The sequence below is a fragment of the Protomyctophum parallelum genome (genome assembly GCF_964188405.1).
Source record: "Protomyctophum parallelum genome assembly, chromosome: 13".
In the NCBI taxonomy this organism is placed as follows: Eukaryota; Metazoa; Chordata; class Actinopteri; order Myctophiformes; family Myctophidae; genus Protomyctophum; species Protomyctophum parallelum.
Window position 1 is genome coordinate 36,253,622 of NC_139708.1, and position 18,466 is coordinate 36,272,087.

General features: G+C 43.5%; 1 protein-coding gene across 1 annotated transcript in view; it reads left to right on the forward strand.

Moving 5' to 3' along the window:
• LOC310868625 (voltage-dependent T-type calcium channel subunit alpha-1I-like) overlaps window positions 1-18,466 on the forward strand; it is a gene marked incomplete at its 3' end in the record, with an annotated part of 246,639 nt that overhangs the window by 59,119 nt on the left and 169,054 nt on the right. The window contains exon 2 of the mRNA XM_083779083.1: window positions 7,762-7,861. Coding sequence (XP_083635209.1) covers window positions 7,762-7,861 — 100 coding nt within the window. The remainder of the gene's footprint in view (window positions 1-7,761; window positions 7,862-18,466) is intronic.

Here is an 18,466-nt window from a genome sequence, read left to right on the forward strand (position 1 = left end):
GAAACGATGAGATAAAGTGTATACAAGTGACAGTGAACATGTTAAATGAAGGTATGAATGCAGAAGAGTATCTACTGTATGTTTACCTGTTGTTATGCCTACCGTGACGTCACGGGGTGGCTGTGGCTCAGGGATTGAGCAAGACACTGAACCCCTGCATGGTTATCCAAGTGCCTTGGATAATAAAGGCACTATATAAATGAACCATTTACCATTTTATGTCTGGGTTTGGTTAAGAAGCTCATCTGTAGCCTGGAATGAATTATTATGGGAATGTTGAGTTGTGTGTTTTTGAGAATGTTATTTTTGCAATATCGTGAGAGTTTATGCTGAAGAGAATCTAATTTTGTGGTTTATGTATACTGTTACTCTATTGACTGTTGCTATTTCATAATTATGCAAATTAGAATATATTTGTTTCATATTGTTCAGAATAGAATTGAATATTCATGCACACTGGAACATCATAATTGTAATTGTGCACTGCAAACTCCTACAAACTCTCTTCAATTTGTACACTCGCAGAATTAGATTAGAGAGTGTGTTCTCAATCAACACAGCTCTTCACAGATGGAACTGCCTTCATGTAGTTCCGCATGAGCCTAGCCCAAATGTTGCTTTATACACCGGGCTTTGATTACGCAAGAGTGCTCTGTGAAGTGACGGCTGCTGCTATTCCCAAAAAATGGATCTCCGTCTCTATAGCCAATAATATCCGGTGCTTTCTTTTGAAAGCCAAACTTGGTGGAAATAGCCCATAATTCCTGTCATTTGTGTCTGTATGGAGCAGAGGACCATGTAAGGACCACAATGGAAACAATTTATTGTTTAATAACTATGCGTTTACTTCTATTTCATAGAATTTCAATAAAACAAATCATCAGGCGTGGATATGGGGTAGAGTGGCAGGATGGGATCGAACCCGGGCTCCCCCAGAGTTAGTGTCGAAGTGTCCTTGAGCAAGACACTGAATCCCTGCATGGTTTCCTCATGTCATCAGTGTATATGTATGTGTGTGTGTGTGTGTGAATGGGTGAATGTACAGTAATGCACAGTCTATGTAAAGCGCTTTGGATAAAGGTGCTATATAAATGCACCATTTGTCATACTTGCCTCCGGTTCCTGTCTGGCTAGAGGGACTCATCCACATCACAGGCAATGTTCTCCCTATCCAAGCAGTGTTGGAAGAAACGCCTTGAGTGGTGCATGAAGCAGTGACAGGCCTCACTCACTTCGTCACAAGCTTGTAGGTTGATGCTTTGAGATTGCTTTGTTCAACAACCGAACATTGTCTGTAGTGTAGTGTTTGGACAACAAGGTGTTGTTTGACATCAGAGTTTAAAGGACAACTTTAGTTTTTTTCAACCAAGGTTCATGTTTTAGGTTGTTATTAGAGAAAGTAAAAGATGAGTGTTACATTTTTTTCATTTGCTGCTTTCTTTAGTTTTAGGGATTTTAGCTGTTTTTGACAGGGGGGCGGGGCATTCGAGCATGGGGCTAAATATGTATTATTTTACATAATTTTATAGCGATTTCTTTTTTAATCATTTACTATAGTTCTACTAGACCCCAAGAAATTACATCTGGCCACAAAAGTTCACAGGATCTACTGAATATGAAGGTAGCCTATACTGGGGGAAAGCCACACTGTAATAGGCTCAATATGTCAGTTTGACACATTCAGTAGATTCCGTGATCTTTTGTGGCCAGATGTAATTTCTTGGGGTCTAGTAGGACTATAGTAAATAATAAAAAAATAAATCGCTATAACATTTTGTAAAGAAATACATATTTAGCCCCATGCTCGAATGAACCTTGGTTGAAAAAAACTAAAGTTGTCCTTTAAAGAAGGAAAGTCAGTCTAGTGCAGATAAGGTAGTGTGAAGTGTACCAAATTCTATCAAGCGTTTAGGAACATTGTACCAAATTTTAGCTTTTTGTGTGTTAGCTGTAAAGTTCAGTAAAACACCAGGCAGGGCGAGCGATTACAGTTCTCAGTAGTCAGGTTTATTTGAGCGCTTCACAGGAGTAGAGTAGCCTTTGACACCGCAGTGGCACTGCATCAATGTCCTTGACGTTGAACAGCGGGACTAATGGCTTGTGATCTGTGTGAACAATTAAGCCGTCTAAGCCATACAGGTATTTTGAGAACTTTTCACATGCCCAGACCAGCCAAACACTCCTTCTCTATCTGCGCATACCTGGTCTCAGCGTCTGACAGGGTACGAGAACAATATGCAACAGGCCTTAGGTGTCCCCCACTTTCTTGAAGCAGAACCCCTCCCAACCCATAGCTGCTGGCATCTGCACTCACAGTTGTTTGTTTGCTGACATCATAAAAGGCTAGAACTGGTGCTTCTGTCAGCATCTGCTTCACTTGAATGAAAGCCTTTTCTTGTGCTGGGCCCCAGACCCATGCGCTGTCAGCCCTAAGCAGGTCGTTGAGAGGGCGTGTGACGTCGGCCAGATGTGGTAGGAAACGGCCTAAGTAGTGGACCATGCCCAGAATGCGCTTAAGCTCTATGGTGTTCCTCGGTGGCTGCATGTTTCCTATGGCCTCCACTTTTCCTGTGTCAGGTCTGACAATGTGACCTAGGAACTTTATCTGTGTTTGCCTGAGCTTGCATTTTTCTTCATTGAGCTTCAGCCCAGCTTCTTTCAGTGTCTGTAACACTCTCTCCAGCCTTCGGTCATGCACCTCGGGGGTCTCTCCATAGATTAACACGTCATCCATAAAGGCCGCTGTACCTTCATGGTCCTTGAGAATGTTGTTCATCTCCCTCTGGAAGATTCCGGGAGCACTGGAGATGCCAAATGGAAGGCGGTGGAAGAAATACCTTCCAAACGGTGTGATGAAAGTTGTGAGCTTGGCACTGTCTTTGTGCAAAGGTATTTGCCAGAACCCTGAAGCAGCATCCAGTACGGAGAACACGCTTGCACCAGCCAGCTTAGGTAGTATGTCATCCAGAGTGGGAAGGATGTATTTCTCTCTCTGCACAGCCTTGTTGAGGCGATTCAGTCCCACACAAATTCTCACGCCCCCATTCTTCCTGGGGCACACCATTTGGTTGGCTCAGTTATCTCTTCAATAACTCCACATTGCACCATTCTGTGAAGTTCAGCATTTACTTTGGGAAGTAGGGGTACAGAGACCCGCCTAGATGTGTTGACTGAATATGGCACCGCTCCGTCCATTAGTTTTATTTTCACAGGGGTTGTTTTCAGGAGCCCCACTGGATCAATGGGCATACTTGTCTCGCTGGGCACACTTGACACTTCCTGCAGTCTTTTAATGAGGCCCATGGCCACTGACACCCCTCTGCTAAGTAGGTTATTGACTGCTGGCCCCTCAACAACATGTACGTTAAAGCAATATTCAGTCCCTTTATAGAATGTGGAGGTTTTGAACTCGCCTTTGTTTGTCAACCTGCCCCCAGGGCAATCCAATACTGCCCGAGACTGCTCCAGCTGTGGCTTTGTTCCCAGACTGTCATAGGTGTTTTGAGAGATGACGCTAGTGTCAGCACCACTGTCAATTTTAAACTCCACATCTGAGTCCTGAATCTGTAGTGTAATCGGCCATGATGTATTGGAGTCATGCACAGTAATGGAACCCAGGAAAAATGTCTCTACTTCATCCTTGTCCTCTGTGAACACATCACTGACCTGAAGAGAGCGACACACAGCTGCATAATGGCCTATTTTACCGCATTTGCAGCACACCGCACGCCTGGCTGCGCACACGTCCCTCTGTCCATGTTGCCTGCCACATCTCATGCACGTCCATTGCGCTGCATTTCCCGCGTCCGAACGCTGCTGCCTGGGAGGTCCGCCCTGCCGCTGGTCTCTCCCCTCCGGCCTGGATGCACCTTTTGGACGCACAGCGTAGGGTGTCCTGTGCGTGTGAGCCACTTCACACAACGCCGCTGCTCCGCTCTGCTGCTCATTAAGCTGCACTTTTATCTGTTCCAACTGTCTGGCCATTCTGCATGCTCTTTCCAGGTTCAAATCCGATACCATCTGCAATTTCTGTGACAGTTCTTTGTCCAAGACACTGCAATCACAAGTCTGTCCCTTATGTTTTCGTTCTTCACGTCCCCAAAATCACAGGTCTCCGCCAACTCGTGTAAATGACGAATATACTCCTCCATACTTTCGCCATGCTTCTGCGATCTCTGGTGGAACCTCGCTCTCTCGTGAATCAAGTTTACTTTCGGCACGAAATATTTCTCAAGGAGATCCAGTACAACATCATACTTATTCTCGTCACCATCAGTATTGTAGACAAACGTTTTAACTATCCGTTCTGCTTCTCTGCCGAGTGCATACAACAGGGTACATACAGTACTTGCACTTCCTCGTCTTCTTTGTTCAACTTCGTCGCAATTCTGTATCTGTGGAACCTCTCTTTCCATTCAGGCCATAGTTCAGGACGGCTGAAGTCAAAGCTTTCCGGCGGTGGGAACTTTGCCATTGTAGACTTCTGACACCATGTAAAGTTCGGTAAAACACCAGGCAGGACGAGCGATTACAGTTCTCAGTAATCAGGTTTATTTGAGCGAGTATGAATGAACCCGTGTCTGTGTTGGTGTGTGAATAGCTGTGTGTTGTTGTGCGCATGCTCAATTGCATCTGACTGCACTGGTGTGTGTGTTGTACTACAGTGCCATCTGATGGCCACACCATAGGTGTAATGTATGCAGTCTAGAATGATTCACATCTATACATTACATTAGCAATGGTGAAACACTGTTGTAGAAAATTCCCTATAGTTACATTTATTTTGCCGTGTGCAGGCTTTTCAGGCACCTTGTAATTCTCCAGGACCTGGCTCATATTTTAGTGCAGGCCCCTGTATGGGCACCCTCAGTTGTTCAGGACCCCAAGTTGTGTATACTGTGCCTCTTACATGCATACAGACTAACAGAAGCTACAGAATGTGTTCTTGAAGAAGTAGGTTAACTTACAATATAAATGTATTTGTAAAGATGTATGATGAAAGAATTTATATACATATAGATATACTGTCCAAAAGATCGTTTTTGTATGTTAATTACCATGCTAAGTTGCTAACATTAGCTCCCTGATTAACTGCTACATATACTGTCCAAAAGATCGTTTTGCTATGTTAATTACCATGCTAAGTTGCTAACATTAGCTCCCTGATTCCCTGCTACATATACTGTCCAAAAGATCGTTTTTGCTAAGCTAATTACCATGCTATGTTTCTAATATTAGCTTCCTGATTCCCTTAGCTCATGAGGCTCCATTTAAGCTAACGTTTGAAACATGACTTGCATAATGTCTGTAATCCCTTTAGTATGTGGTTCAGTGTGCTAAAGTTACATTACTAGCCTGTTACCTTTTGATTGATTGATTGATAAATGTATTAACAGTTTGTATAATTACAGTACATTTCAAGCACAAACTCAAATACAAAGACTGTTAACTGTGAGTGGACGACCCAATTAAGCATTACACTTGTTTACAACAGGGTCCACATTGTTCAATTCATCACCTACACTACACTACACTAGGGCCTCTATTGTTCACACCCAACTGTATTAATTTCATATCCCACATCTTGTATTTCTGTCACTATTTCAAATACCATTCACTCATAAGCAACACTGTATGTCTGTACAATATCAACAACAACATAACATTCATAAACACCATCAAGAGTCATCATTGAGTCCAACCTCCCTGACCAGAGCCCTGTGGTGGGCATATGCATCATACACCCCCTAAGCATAGACAAGCTTGCTGCCTCTATTAAGGGTGGGCACACGGGGACCAGCGGAGCGCCTGGTTCCCCTTGGCAAGTTGTTAAAACGTTAGAGTATGGAAGAGTCCCAGGGGCGGGCGGTTCTTTTGGCCGCGGGACCCCACGCCTTAAGGCCCAGGAGGCGTGCTTAAGGGTGGGCACACGGGGACCACCGGAGCGCCTGGTTCCCCTTGGCAAGTTGTTAAAACGTTAGAGTATGGAAGAGTCCCAGGGGCGGGCGGTTCTTTTGGCCGCGGGACCCCACGCCTTAAGGCCCAGGAGGGGTGCTTAAAGGCAACTATTTTTTACAACTGTAATACCATCCACAAAAAATGCATAATGTAGGTTAAAAGTCCTCTCCTCGCCCAGGCCGTAGCGTAACGGTCTGGGCACCGGACTGGTGATCCAGTCGCGGTGTGCCGCGGGTTCGACTCCCGGACCCGACACGGCCTTTACCGCATGTCATCCCCCCCATCTCTCTCCCGTTTCCTGTCAGCCTACTGTCTATCCCTTAAAAAATCAATAAAGGCGTAAGCCGCAAAAAAAAAAAAAAAAAAAGAAAAAAAAGTCCTCTCCTCTCCAACATCATAACATGTATACATGGGTCTAAACTCTTCCATGCAGCCTGTTCCATTATGTCTCTCGTGTATAACTCAGTGTACAGCTTCAGGGGTACTTAGAATGTATGCCAGCTCCTGCCCATGCTCTGAGGACTGCCAGTGTTTCCACCACACACTGACCTTATACACTCGCTAATTGTATCCCTGGGACGGCAGGATGTGCTTGTATGAGCTCGCACCTGTGTGTGTGTGTGTGTGTGTGTGTGTGTGTGTGTGTGTGTGTGGAGCCTGTGGAGGGTATACTTTGATGCACTCTGCCACACACCAAGCACGCACGGTGCAAAGTTGCACATTGTGTACATTCCCCAGCTTGAGTTCATCAGTGCAAAGTTCAAAATGACACAAAAACAACATCGTCGTTAAGCTCATTGTCTGAAACATCAGTGATGGCTTTCTCTTCCGACATCAGAGAGAGAGAGAGAGAGAGAGAGAGAGGAGCTTGAGCCTTGAGGGGAATACGTTACACATACAGAACACAGCAAACTGTAAGATTACTGAAAGCTTCTAGATACTGTATATGGACATGGTTTTTAAACCTCCATTATGACACAAACTGCTGTTTCATGTGAGCGCGCGCTCTCCTGCATGTGTGTGTTCAAATCTGTGATTTATATATACTGTACACAAATGTCAAGCTTCAGATCCTTCTCTCGTTTTACTTTTCTTCTTAAAATGCAAATGATGCGTGTTCAAAGGTGCACTGTTACACTAACATGAGTGGTGGCTGTTGGAATAATCTCATCAAAAAGACAGATTTCCGCCACACGTCCCTTCAGATCTCCTTCATTCTTAGATATATTTTAGTGCCGGTGCGACACTTCAGCTACAAAGCTGTCTTCGCGGTGTTCATTCATCTCAGACACTTTGCATTTTGGATTACTTTAATTTCTCTACAGCTGTCGTTTTGGAAGAATTGTGTTTTTAAAGGTCAATATGCTATCTGAAAGAACCAAGAAAGTAACCAAGGATTGTTATATTCATGGATTAAAGTTCTCAGTCACCATTTGGATTCATGGAAGACCTGCTGGCTTCTATGGAAGCAATACAGTGTTCAACTGTACAGTACATGCACTGCACGGGTCCATTTGAAGTGAACACACTTTGGTTTAATAAACACATACAATTTACTGTGGAAAAGATACTGGATGCACCCACTTAAAGTAGCCATTACCTCTGTTCCAAGACAGAGGAACCATGTTAGATACAGTATTCCCCATATGAGCATGACAGCTTGCGTTGTGCAAGCATGCATCTATGTGAGTATACTGTATGCATATTGTGCAGTATTGTATGTCAAACAACAGGATATGTGTGTGTCATGATGTCTGTGCATACAGTGTGTTCCTTAACTCCAGTCCATACGTGGTTCGAGAGGATCAGCATCATGGTCATCGTACTCAACTGTGTGACCCTGGGCATGTACCAGCCCTGTGAGAACATCGACTGCACGTCCGACCGCTGCCAGATACTGCAGGTGGGTTTGTGTGTGTGTGTGTGTGTGTGTGTGTGTGTGTGTGTAGCGCTACTCTCCCTCTGCCAACCTGGGAAGAGCAACGGACTGACCTCATGCTTCCTTCAGTGCAGGAGGAGTCCAAGCCTCTTCTTTTCACCTGACAGAATTTCCATTTATTTTTTTAATGTTTTTTTGTGGCTTTCGCCTTTATTTTATATTTTTTTATGGAGGGATAGACACTAGACAGTAGGCTGACAGGAAATGGGGTGAGAGATGGGGGGAAGACATGCAGTAAAGGCCGTCGGGATCGGGAGTCGAACCCGCGACACACTGCCAGACTGGATTACCAGCCAATGTGCCTGGACCATTGAGTCATGGTCCAGGCCAGCATTTCCATTTCTGTTCAGCAGCAAGCTATATATGGCTTTGACTATTTTGGCTTATATTTATATTAGGATAAACTTGGGCGACTGTAAAGATGAAAGGGAAGCGGGGAGGATGCGTCACATCCATTTCATCCCCGTATCCGTTTCAGAGCTTCCATGCTCCAGACTAGACTGTATGACGGAAGCATTTGAAAATGGTGCGAGGCAAGTCTGGCTCGGGAGACTATTTGAGCTCTAGCATCCCTACTCTGGGGTTATGCTGAAAAGACATGCTGTGTTTCAAACACCAAGTACAATGCCAACTCAGGTCCATTTTACTATTTTAATAGTATTCGAGGCTATAAAAGCAGTGGTTGTTCATTGTTCAATTCAATTTTCAATTCAATTCAATTCAATTCTTCAGTTCCATTCCGACAGATCCAATTTCTGTTCAGTTGTATTCCATTCTATATCCACTTACAGTATATTGTCAAATTCACTGCCATGCAAAAAGCTTCGTGACCCTGAGGTATATGTTCCCCTGTTTTCTCCACTCTCTCTCTCTCTCTCTCTCTCTCTCTCTCTCTCTCTCTCCCCTTCTTTCCTCCTTCCAACCTTGTCTCGCTCTCTCCCCCTCATTTAATGTGGTAAACTATCTCTATCAATCCACATCACTCACCACATTCTCAACCCCGCTGCTATCACTTCCAAACCTGTCAAACTTGTCTTCCTCACAGTGCCTCATTTCCTAGTCCATAACCCTTTTCCCTTTCCACTCAAGCTCCCTTCTTCTCCTCTCTCTCTCTCTCTCTCTCACACACAAGGCTGTTGTCTCCCCAGGTACTGGTCCTGTTCTGGTTGTTGCTAATGGTAACAGGAGGGATTTTGCTAACAGTGCTGAGAGTTAAGCCCGGTTTGTACTTTGTCGCACTGCGGTACAACGCACCTAAAATAGTAGACTTACAAGCTCACAGCGCGTCGGGTCCGCAACACGCTGTGAGCTTGTAGGTCTGCTATTTTAGGTGCGCGACACCGTCATGTGGGGAATCCTAAAGTCAGCTTGAGACTGAGGCTCTCTCCGTAATGCTAGTGAGCCCCTATGGGTCCTCTGGTGCAACATCTGTGTGTCTAGTGCCACAAGGAAGGAAGGAACACACATGCGCTTCTGACTGGTTTGTCGCCATGTGTAAAAAATGGTCAAAGTTGACCTCTTTTTGCTACTGTAGCTCGACTCCTGATGCTGGGTGAAAAGCAACGCTCGTCCACTCTAGACTCAATTGAAACCCCATTCTCAGAGCACGGCAACAGAATCACATTCAGGGTAAAGTCTACAGTCTATCAATGCAAGCTTGTAACGGCTAATATTACCCCAGAATATGGATGGGTTTCAAGTGGTTCATATATTTGTACATACCCAGTTGAGATCAGAAACAAATGTAGACAATATGAAAGCTGATAGGCTGACTGAAGAAGGAAAGCTAAGGCACTATGATGAATCTATACCCCGTTTCACTCAGGACGGATGCAGCCAACATTAGATTAGAAGCGCAGCACGCCGGCTGCATTATTTATCAAAACAGCGTTTTAACAGCACAACACGCTGCTCTACCCCATCGCTCACCCCATGCCGTGAGCTCTGTGCTCTGGCATTGTTTGGCTGCGTGTGTGCGTGTGTGCGTGTGTGTACTATATGCCTGAGAGAGAGATGAGTGGGGTAACATAGTACAGCTTTGCATTCTTGCTTGAAATGCACGAATAGGCACGGACTTCATGCTCTGACGAGTGTAAACACAGCATTGACAGTCCAGTCTGTCCTCTTACTCAGCCTTCTTCCCCTGTTGTAAGATCTGTCAACTGCTTGACAGTACCTTGAACTATCCAGCTTCTTCAGGTAAGCCTTTGTAAATATTGGTGGAGGAGCTACAGTAAGTAGTAAGCGAAGCTACTGTATCTTGATTGTATGAGGAAAAGGGCAATCTAGATGTGAAAAATGTATAGCAAAGAGAGTTTGAATGGACATGTATCAGTCAAAAGGGAGACATCGAAGTGGCGAAGGATCAACATATGGAATGTCAGACATATATGGAGATGGAGGCGTGATGTCACAAAGCGTGACCATATACTGAGGCGTGTAACAAGAACGGGTATAAGGTATAATGATTAGGGGCTTTTATGCCTTTATTGATAGTAGACAGTAGAGAGAGAGACAGGAAGAATGGGGAGAGACGAGGAGTGACACACGGCAGAGGCCGTCGGGACCGGGAGTCGAACCCGCGGCACGCCATCAGGGTGGCTTAGCAGCCTAGCTGCCCATGGGTTGAGCTAACCGTCCGGGCCAAGCATTTTTAACCAGAAAATGCATCGCCCTAGTATTCCCTAGTATTCCCTAGTATTCCCTAGTAATAGTATTCCACTGACTTCATCATTTCAGTTCCACCAATCCACTTTCCCTCCAAATTATGGGCGAAACATGACATCATCAATATGATGTCATCAACATGACGTCAGAGACCTTGTATTGTTGAGGGGCGCTAGCCCCTCCTATACTGCTTTTGTCCCCACACGTCTCAATATTTGCCATTGGGTCAAATGTCCGCCAAATATGACGTAAATCTTGTCCCCACATACTGTATATCTCATATTTGTCATTGAATGAAAGGAGAAATTGGGTTAAATGTCCGCCAAATATGATTGAAATATGATTTTTCTTTTCTACAACAGTGCTTCTCAGTGCTTCTCAAACATTTTTATTTCAAGGACACCCAGTTTGGTATGAATTAGGCCACGGAGACCCCCCACAAGTCAGAGAGTGAACTAATGGAACCAAAATGAATGGAGTTCTCTGAGTTACAGACTTGTAAAGGTGCGTTCAGACCTGGATGGTTAGAGCAGCGTGATTACATACAAAGTCAATGCAAAGACGTGAAGTAGCACGAGCGCCGTGAACGCACGTGGCACGACCTGGCACAGCACAAACGGGACGAACCGAGGCGAATATTTAAATTCAAGTCTGAACGCACCTTTTGGATCCATTTGGTTCCTATCCATCAATCATTTAGCTGCGGACCCCCTGGAACTCCTTCAAGGACCACTGTGGGGTCTCCGGACCCCACTTTGAGAATCACTGTTCTACAAAGGAGAAATGATTGACAGTAGCTGAACAGTCACGGACAAGGAAGCAATCAAAGGAAGCACACCTGCTCTGCGTGTCAGTGAAAATGCATATTTGTACTTTGTTAATTTATATTCATGGCCTAGTCTATGTAAATTAGGAAAGCCTCCTTGTGCACTGTGAACTTTTTGGGGATTCATCATTTGACTGCAGATTACTGCTTTCATTAGTATTCTGCAAGAAAACATTATTTCTGTGAGTGTGCACGGAACATTCTGAGGCAGTTTAGTATTTGACTAAATCATATTTGGGCATATCGTCATTGCAAACTTTATTGGTTAAATATTTATAAAACCCACTTTGAACCTGCCATCCCTATTTGTGGCATGTCATTACAGGCAAAAAAAATAAAAATAAAATAAAATAAAAGAAAATAGCAAATCCGTAAGCTCACAACAACACTGCATCGCGCACAGTCACACACGCACGCAAGCACGCCCAGATATACGCCGCCATTGTACACTCACAACACAAGCAATCATGACATACGGTACACGCAAAGTAACCAGCTGCTCTCCTTTCAGAGACATTGTGCTTCTAAATAAGAAATGGAGGCACCGCCATTGTGAGGTTATCCACACTCATAGTGCGTGTTTTGATGAATAATTCACATGCACATTTCTCGGTTGGCTGTGGGTGGTGTGTTTGGCTAAGTGTCCCTACGAGGAGTGAGTTTACGTCTTAAGGGATCAGACTCAGAAAAAGCATGTACGGTACACAGCTACACGCATGCACGCGTGCAGAGATGAACACCAATCTTTTACTTAAGTAAACATAGCAACAGAATGTTGAAATACGTTGTGTTATGTTATGTGCAATCATAGATCATAGATGTGCAATCATAGATCAATGATTATGTGCAAAGCTCCACCATTCTGCAGAATTTCTCTGCACGATGTCAACGACATCTCTCCTCCCTCCCGACGTTCTCTTCTCTCTTGCCACCATCTATTTCTGACTTAGACAAAGAGTCTGCAGTACCACCTCCTCCTCCTCCTCCCCCGAAGAAACGTGAATAAATCTACAAATCTTACGCAACATAGCCTGTAACTACATCATTTCACGGCCATTCATCAGTGATGGGAGCCAAAGAGCTCGATGTCTGTCTTCACATCAAAGTTATCCATGGCTATCCGAGTGTGTTGCGAGTGTTGTACGTGATTTAGCGTCATGTCAGGTTATCAGGTCATTAGACTGCAGTTTAATGGCCGTCATGCCTGCAGAATAGCCAGCCGTGTTGAAAACCTTTACAGTGTAATTGACACCATTGCTTAGTAGCCTGGAAACCAGATGAATCTGTCACAGGAAAACATAATCCCTGCAGTGATATTATTCTGGCCATGCCAGGCTAATTGCTTAGTCCCTCTACAGGGGCAGCCCAGGGGGTTTCAAACTTTTTCATTTCATAGACCCTCAAATTCAGTAGAGCCTCAAATTGACTTTTACACAAGTTTTCAATACAATAATAGAGCCTCAGATGGTTCCATGAAAGCGATGCTAAAATATTATAGTAGTAAATCTGCATAATATTAATAATTCTGGATGTGGTACTGCTATCTGAGTTAGTCAGCTTGGACTCATAAAGAGGTCATACTTGTCTTTGTGTGGGACAAAAAAAACATCCTGCCTCAAATAAAAACCTTATGCCTTTAAATTAACCTGTAAATTCAGTAAAGTCAGTGCTTATAAGCTTAACAGTAATCCTCATTGTTGATTCTGTTAATCGTTTGTTTCATCAGAATTTTGTGTCTGATGAAGAAGATTGGTGGGTACATACATTCAGGGCTACTGTATAAAATAGTAAAATAGTTATATCTCAAGCAAATATTCAAAGAGCCCCTCATAGTCGGTCACTAATTCAATGTCGATGAACACCAAAACAATATTTACTAAATATTAATAGGCCTATTTCCGAATCTTGATGCTTTAAAGATGAACTTTGGTTTAATCTTCAAAATAAAACCTTTATTGAGTAACCTGCCTCTTCTGATACTATTCAGTGAGTCTTATTTTGAAGAGCCACTACAGGAAGTCTGATTACTAGCTACTTGTCAGATGCTAGGGGGAGTCAAAGCTGAATAATGGATTACGCTCATATGAACCTTTTTACCAACGTGAACACCATGCAATATGGAAACTACTGATCCTTCAATCATCCATTGCAGTAGTGGTGAGTCTCATGGATTGCTCTCTCTCTCTCTGCCCCCCCCCCCCCTGTCACTTTCTCACTGTTTTTTGATTGGCACTTTTCACCCTCAAGGTTTTTGAACCTCCAGGAAGAAACGCAAAGGGAAGATGTCATTGCACATAACAACCACACAAAGGGGTTTAAGAAAAACTTTAATGTTTAGCTTAGGGAGACAATTGTCACCCATGTTTGTAGACTGAATTTACTTTCCAAGTACGTATCATTGGAACAGCAGAAAGGAAATTCAGTTCCCTTTTAGCTGTTCTATCCTAAAACACTGAATGCATAAAAACAATTGTTAGTTCCTAAACCATTACGCAAGCCTCACATCCCTGGGCTAATTCTACTAAGCTAATTTACTTTTAATGTAGGCAGAATTCAAGTAAACAAACACAATTTAGATAAAACAATAAATTGTGTTTTTCATGTGCTATTAGCCTAATGCTCTATTTCCAAACAACAAATAGTTTCAACCAACTCCCCGGCCCATAGGTTGGAAATCGCTGGGTTTATTTGTCACTCACTCTTACAGGTACAGGAAGAACTTTTTCCCAAGCCTTGAGCCTCAGGCTGTGAGACGCCTTCTAGTCCACACCATCATGAACAGTCCGTTACTGGGATGCTGTTGTGTTTATCCCTCATAATCCTTTTAGCAGTGGTGGAAGAAGTACTCCAATTATTTACTTAGCAATACCACAAGTATAAATACTCTGTTACAAGTATAAAGGACCTTTGTTCAAGAATGCACTTGAGTAAATGTACAAAAGTACTCTGAAATATATACAAAATAAATGGGCCAAATGTTTACTCATTTTTCACAATTTTCATATTTTTCACTTAATTATTCATATTTATATTTCAATGGTAGCGATTCAGGGCTGGAGCCAGGCTACCGAACATTTTCAAAAATTGTCAATCTACATGCTCACAATGTGGCATGCTGTGAGCTAACTGAGCATGCAGATAGGCTATTTTCAAATAGACAAAGTATAAAATACGGCTAAATTGGTTAATATTTTTATAATCTAAATCTATAGGGTAACTTCTAACTAAGTTTCCAAATAATTGTACTGGATTAAAAAGTACAATATTTGTCTAAGTGGAGTAGTAGACATACAGTACATTAAGGTAAGGTACAGTACTCAAGTTCAGTCAGACAACTCTTGGACTGAATTCAATATTTTTATTGAGCATAACATTTGAGCATTGCTATTTGAAGCAGACGTATTGGCGTCAAGGCGCTGTCCCTATTCATTCCCTCTAAGCATTAAAAAATATATATTTTGTGATATGCCAAATAAATATAAAGGGAATTAAGACCTCCAAGGGAAATATAGGAACAGAGACAGGTGGGGAGGTGGTGGTATTACAACAATGCAGCAGAGACAACAGACAGCAGCAACAGAGAGGCCATTCCATGCAGGCACATACTGTAATATTGTCACATGCGTCACGCAGATCAGGCTGGAGCTCAAGCTCCCAGTGGTGTGCTCTCTCGGCCGACCACAGCCTCCTCCGCAGAACTCACAGATCCACACGGTGATGCATGGCCCCCTGGCAGCGGAGTGGAAGGCTCTCTGTGACTTCTGTGAGAACTTGAATTCCCTCGGCGTGCATGCATGTGTCAGTGTGAGTGTATGTGTGCGTGCATGTGTCAGTGTGCGTGCATGTGTGCGTGCTGCGTGCATGTGTCAGTGTGCGTGCATGTGTCAGTGTGAGTGTATGTGTGCGTGCATGTGTCAGTGTGCGTGTATGTGTGCGTGCATGTGTCAGTGTGCGTGTATGTGTGCGTGCATGTGGGCGTGTGTGAGTGAACCTGTGACTGACCCTATGTATGTTTTTCCAAGTGTACAGGATGTGTTGTTTCAAACTAAAAACGCATGGGCATGCACATGCCTTCATTTTAGTTAACTTGCAGTTGTTGTTGATCTGCTGTTTTCATGTGTCACTCTGCTATAACTAAAAACAATGTCTTGAGCCAGTCATTCTGTTTACCTCTGAACAGCACTCAATAAATCGAATCAGACCTAATCAATCTGCAATTTCAATGTTGATTCTGCGGATTACATTAAGTCTGTTGTTGTTTAGGTCTACTGAGTAGACTAAACTATAAATAACAGACTTAATTGCTGACTTGCGACCTACAGTCTAGGTTATTATCAGGCAGACTCTGCAGTGCTCTCTGCTGCCCTGCTTGAATATCAAGACCCTGTGAAGCTGTGGTGTCGAGAGGCGTGTGTGTGTGTGTGTGTGTGTGTGTGTGTGTGTGTGTGTGTGTGTGAGAGAGAGAATAATCTGTAATGAGGGATGAAGTGCAGTCACATGTACTGCTGCTGCAACGCAGCATTTTATTCCCCAAATATTACGTGCAACTTTAGCTGGAGATCTGAAAACAATTTACAAAATACACTGTAGGCATCCTCGTATCTCTTTTTGAGAGTTTTTATATTTTTCGTCACATATGCTCTGTTCCATTTTCTGAAAAATAACCGTTTTGGAGAGATAGAGAGAGAGATCAGATCAAATGGCATGAGCCCGTAGAGTGCAAATAAAATCAGATACCAGGTATCAAAGGTTGTATCTGTCTAAACGTGCTACCTGAATTCCACAGCTTGAGGATTGCCCTATAGCTGATCTCATTCATGTTCCTTAGAGGATTGCCCTATAGCTGATCTCATTCATGTTCCTCAGAGGATTGCCCTATAGCTGATCTCATTCATGTTCCTTAGAGGATTGCCCTATAGCTGATCTCATTCATGTTCCTCAGAGGATTGCCCTATAGCTGATCTCATTCATGTTCCTCAGAGGATCTCCCTATAGCTGATCTCATTCATGTTCCTCAGAGGATTGCCCTATAGCTGATCTCATTCATGTTCCTCAGAGGATCGCCCTATAGCTGATCTCATTCATGTTCCTCAGAGGATTGCCCTATAGCTGATCTCATTCATGTTCCTCAGAGGATCGCCCTATAGCTGATCTCATTCATGTTCCTCAGAGGATTGCCCTATAGCTGATCTCATTCATGTTCCTCAGAGGATTGCCCTATAGCTGATCTCATTCATGTTCCTCAGAGGATTGCCCTATAGCTGATCTCATTCATGTTCCTCAGAGGATTGCCCTATAGCTGATCTCATTCATGTTCCTCAGAGGATCGCCCTATAGCTGGTTGTATCTGTCTAAACGTGCTACCTGAATTCCACAGCTTGAGAACCACGAGGGAGAAAGAGTCCAAGATGCTTGTGTCGGGCCAGGACAGGGTTAGGTTAACCCTAACCCTAACTCTAGGTAGAGAAGGAAATAACAAACTTCCTGTGTTAGCTGTTCTAAAAGAGTGGGATGTGGTGGTGGATACAAGCAGGACATACATACAGTATAGCAAACATATTGGTTCTAACTCTCTCTCTCTCTCACTCACTGTCTGTCTCCTTGTCTTTCTCTTGCTGTCTCGCTCTCCTCTCCCCCCTCACTCTCTCCTTGTCTCTGCCTTCATCTGTGCTTATAGTAGTCTTACATTTGTCCTTAATTACTGTGCGTTCCTTTGTTCCTGCTCCTTCTCTTCATAATTCTCTCGTTCACAATCGTTCTCTTGGTTTGGTGTGTTTGTTCCATCTCGCCGCGTGGATGGGTACACATTGAGCGCCATATGTCTTCTCTGCCACACACACACACACACACACACACACACACACACACACACACACACACACACACACACACACACACACACAGACACGCATCTGCATTTGTTTTGCTATACTTTTTAGGTGTTCCGTTTATTTCTGTTGGTTATATTAATTCCCCTGACACTCTCACCACTGTACCTTAAGTCATGGTGTGTAACATTCATATTAGTAGTCTATTTTGGCGATGTCCCTTGTAGCTCCATTACATTTACATTTGTCTATAGGAATGGTGAAAAAAGGAACGTGTTGTCAGAAACAGTATTTTTGAAGTGTAAACTATATAAATACATATCTAGTAAGTGGTGCCTAATGCCTATGTCATTCAGGTGTGAGTGTCGGGAGTATAGACACAAATAAATAATAATGTTTAGTAGTGTTTCGAGAACTTGCCAAAAAACTGGAATGATTATTGTGAAAAAGGTTATATCAACGATTACTTTTATTTAACACACATGGTTTTCTCTTGGGAGTCAGACTGCTGCTCATTCGCACGCACTCTCTCCTCAGTGTTCATTTAAGAGATGGACGCAGATGGACTCTCTCACTGAGTTAAATTGACACTAATGATTTGACTGTGTACACACAGGTGTCCATATTGTTCCATCAGCTACTCGCAGCAGCAGCACAGCAATAATGACATCAGACAGAAGACAGATGGCACTGCATTCATGGAAACCATTAACATGATTCATTATTAGCCTTTTACTAATTGTCCTTAGTATAAATAACGGTCCATCGCGCTTTGACACACGCACGCACGAACACACGCACACACACACGCACGCACAGAGTACAAGTGCAAATGCTGTGTGCGTATCTGTCTCTGTGCTGCCTGTCTTTTAATTTCCGTGTTTCTATCGAGCCAAATCAAGCCCATTCATCTTCTTCCTGAAGAGCCGAGCCGCCAATCAGCAGAGAGGGGGGGAGCTCAACCCTCATTTGTATGTTTTAAAGCAGGCAGCCGGCCCGTAAGAATAGAGCGGTGTCTCCAGGCGACCGGGAGAGATTGGAAACACCATTAAGACAGATTAAGAAACTTTGTCAAGGAGTGGAGCTGTTTGCTCTCATGAATGATACCCAGGAAAATCCTCACGGTTCATTTTACTCTGAAAGTGAACCATGCAGTTAGGGTCTATTTGGTTCATATGCTCAAGCTTGTAGATTGTTTGTTTTCAGTGAAGAAGCTATTTCAAACAAAGTGTTTTTTGACTGACTGTC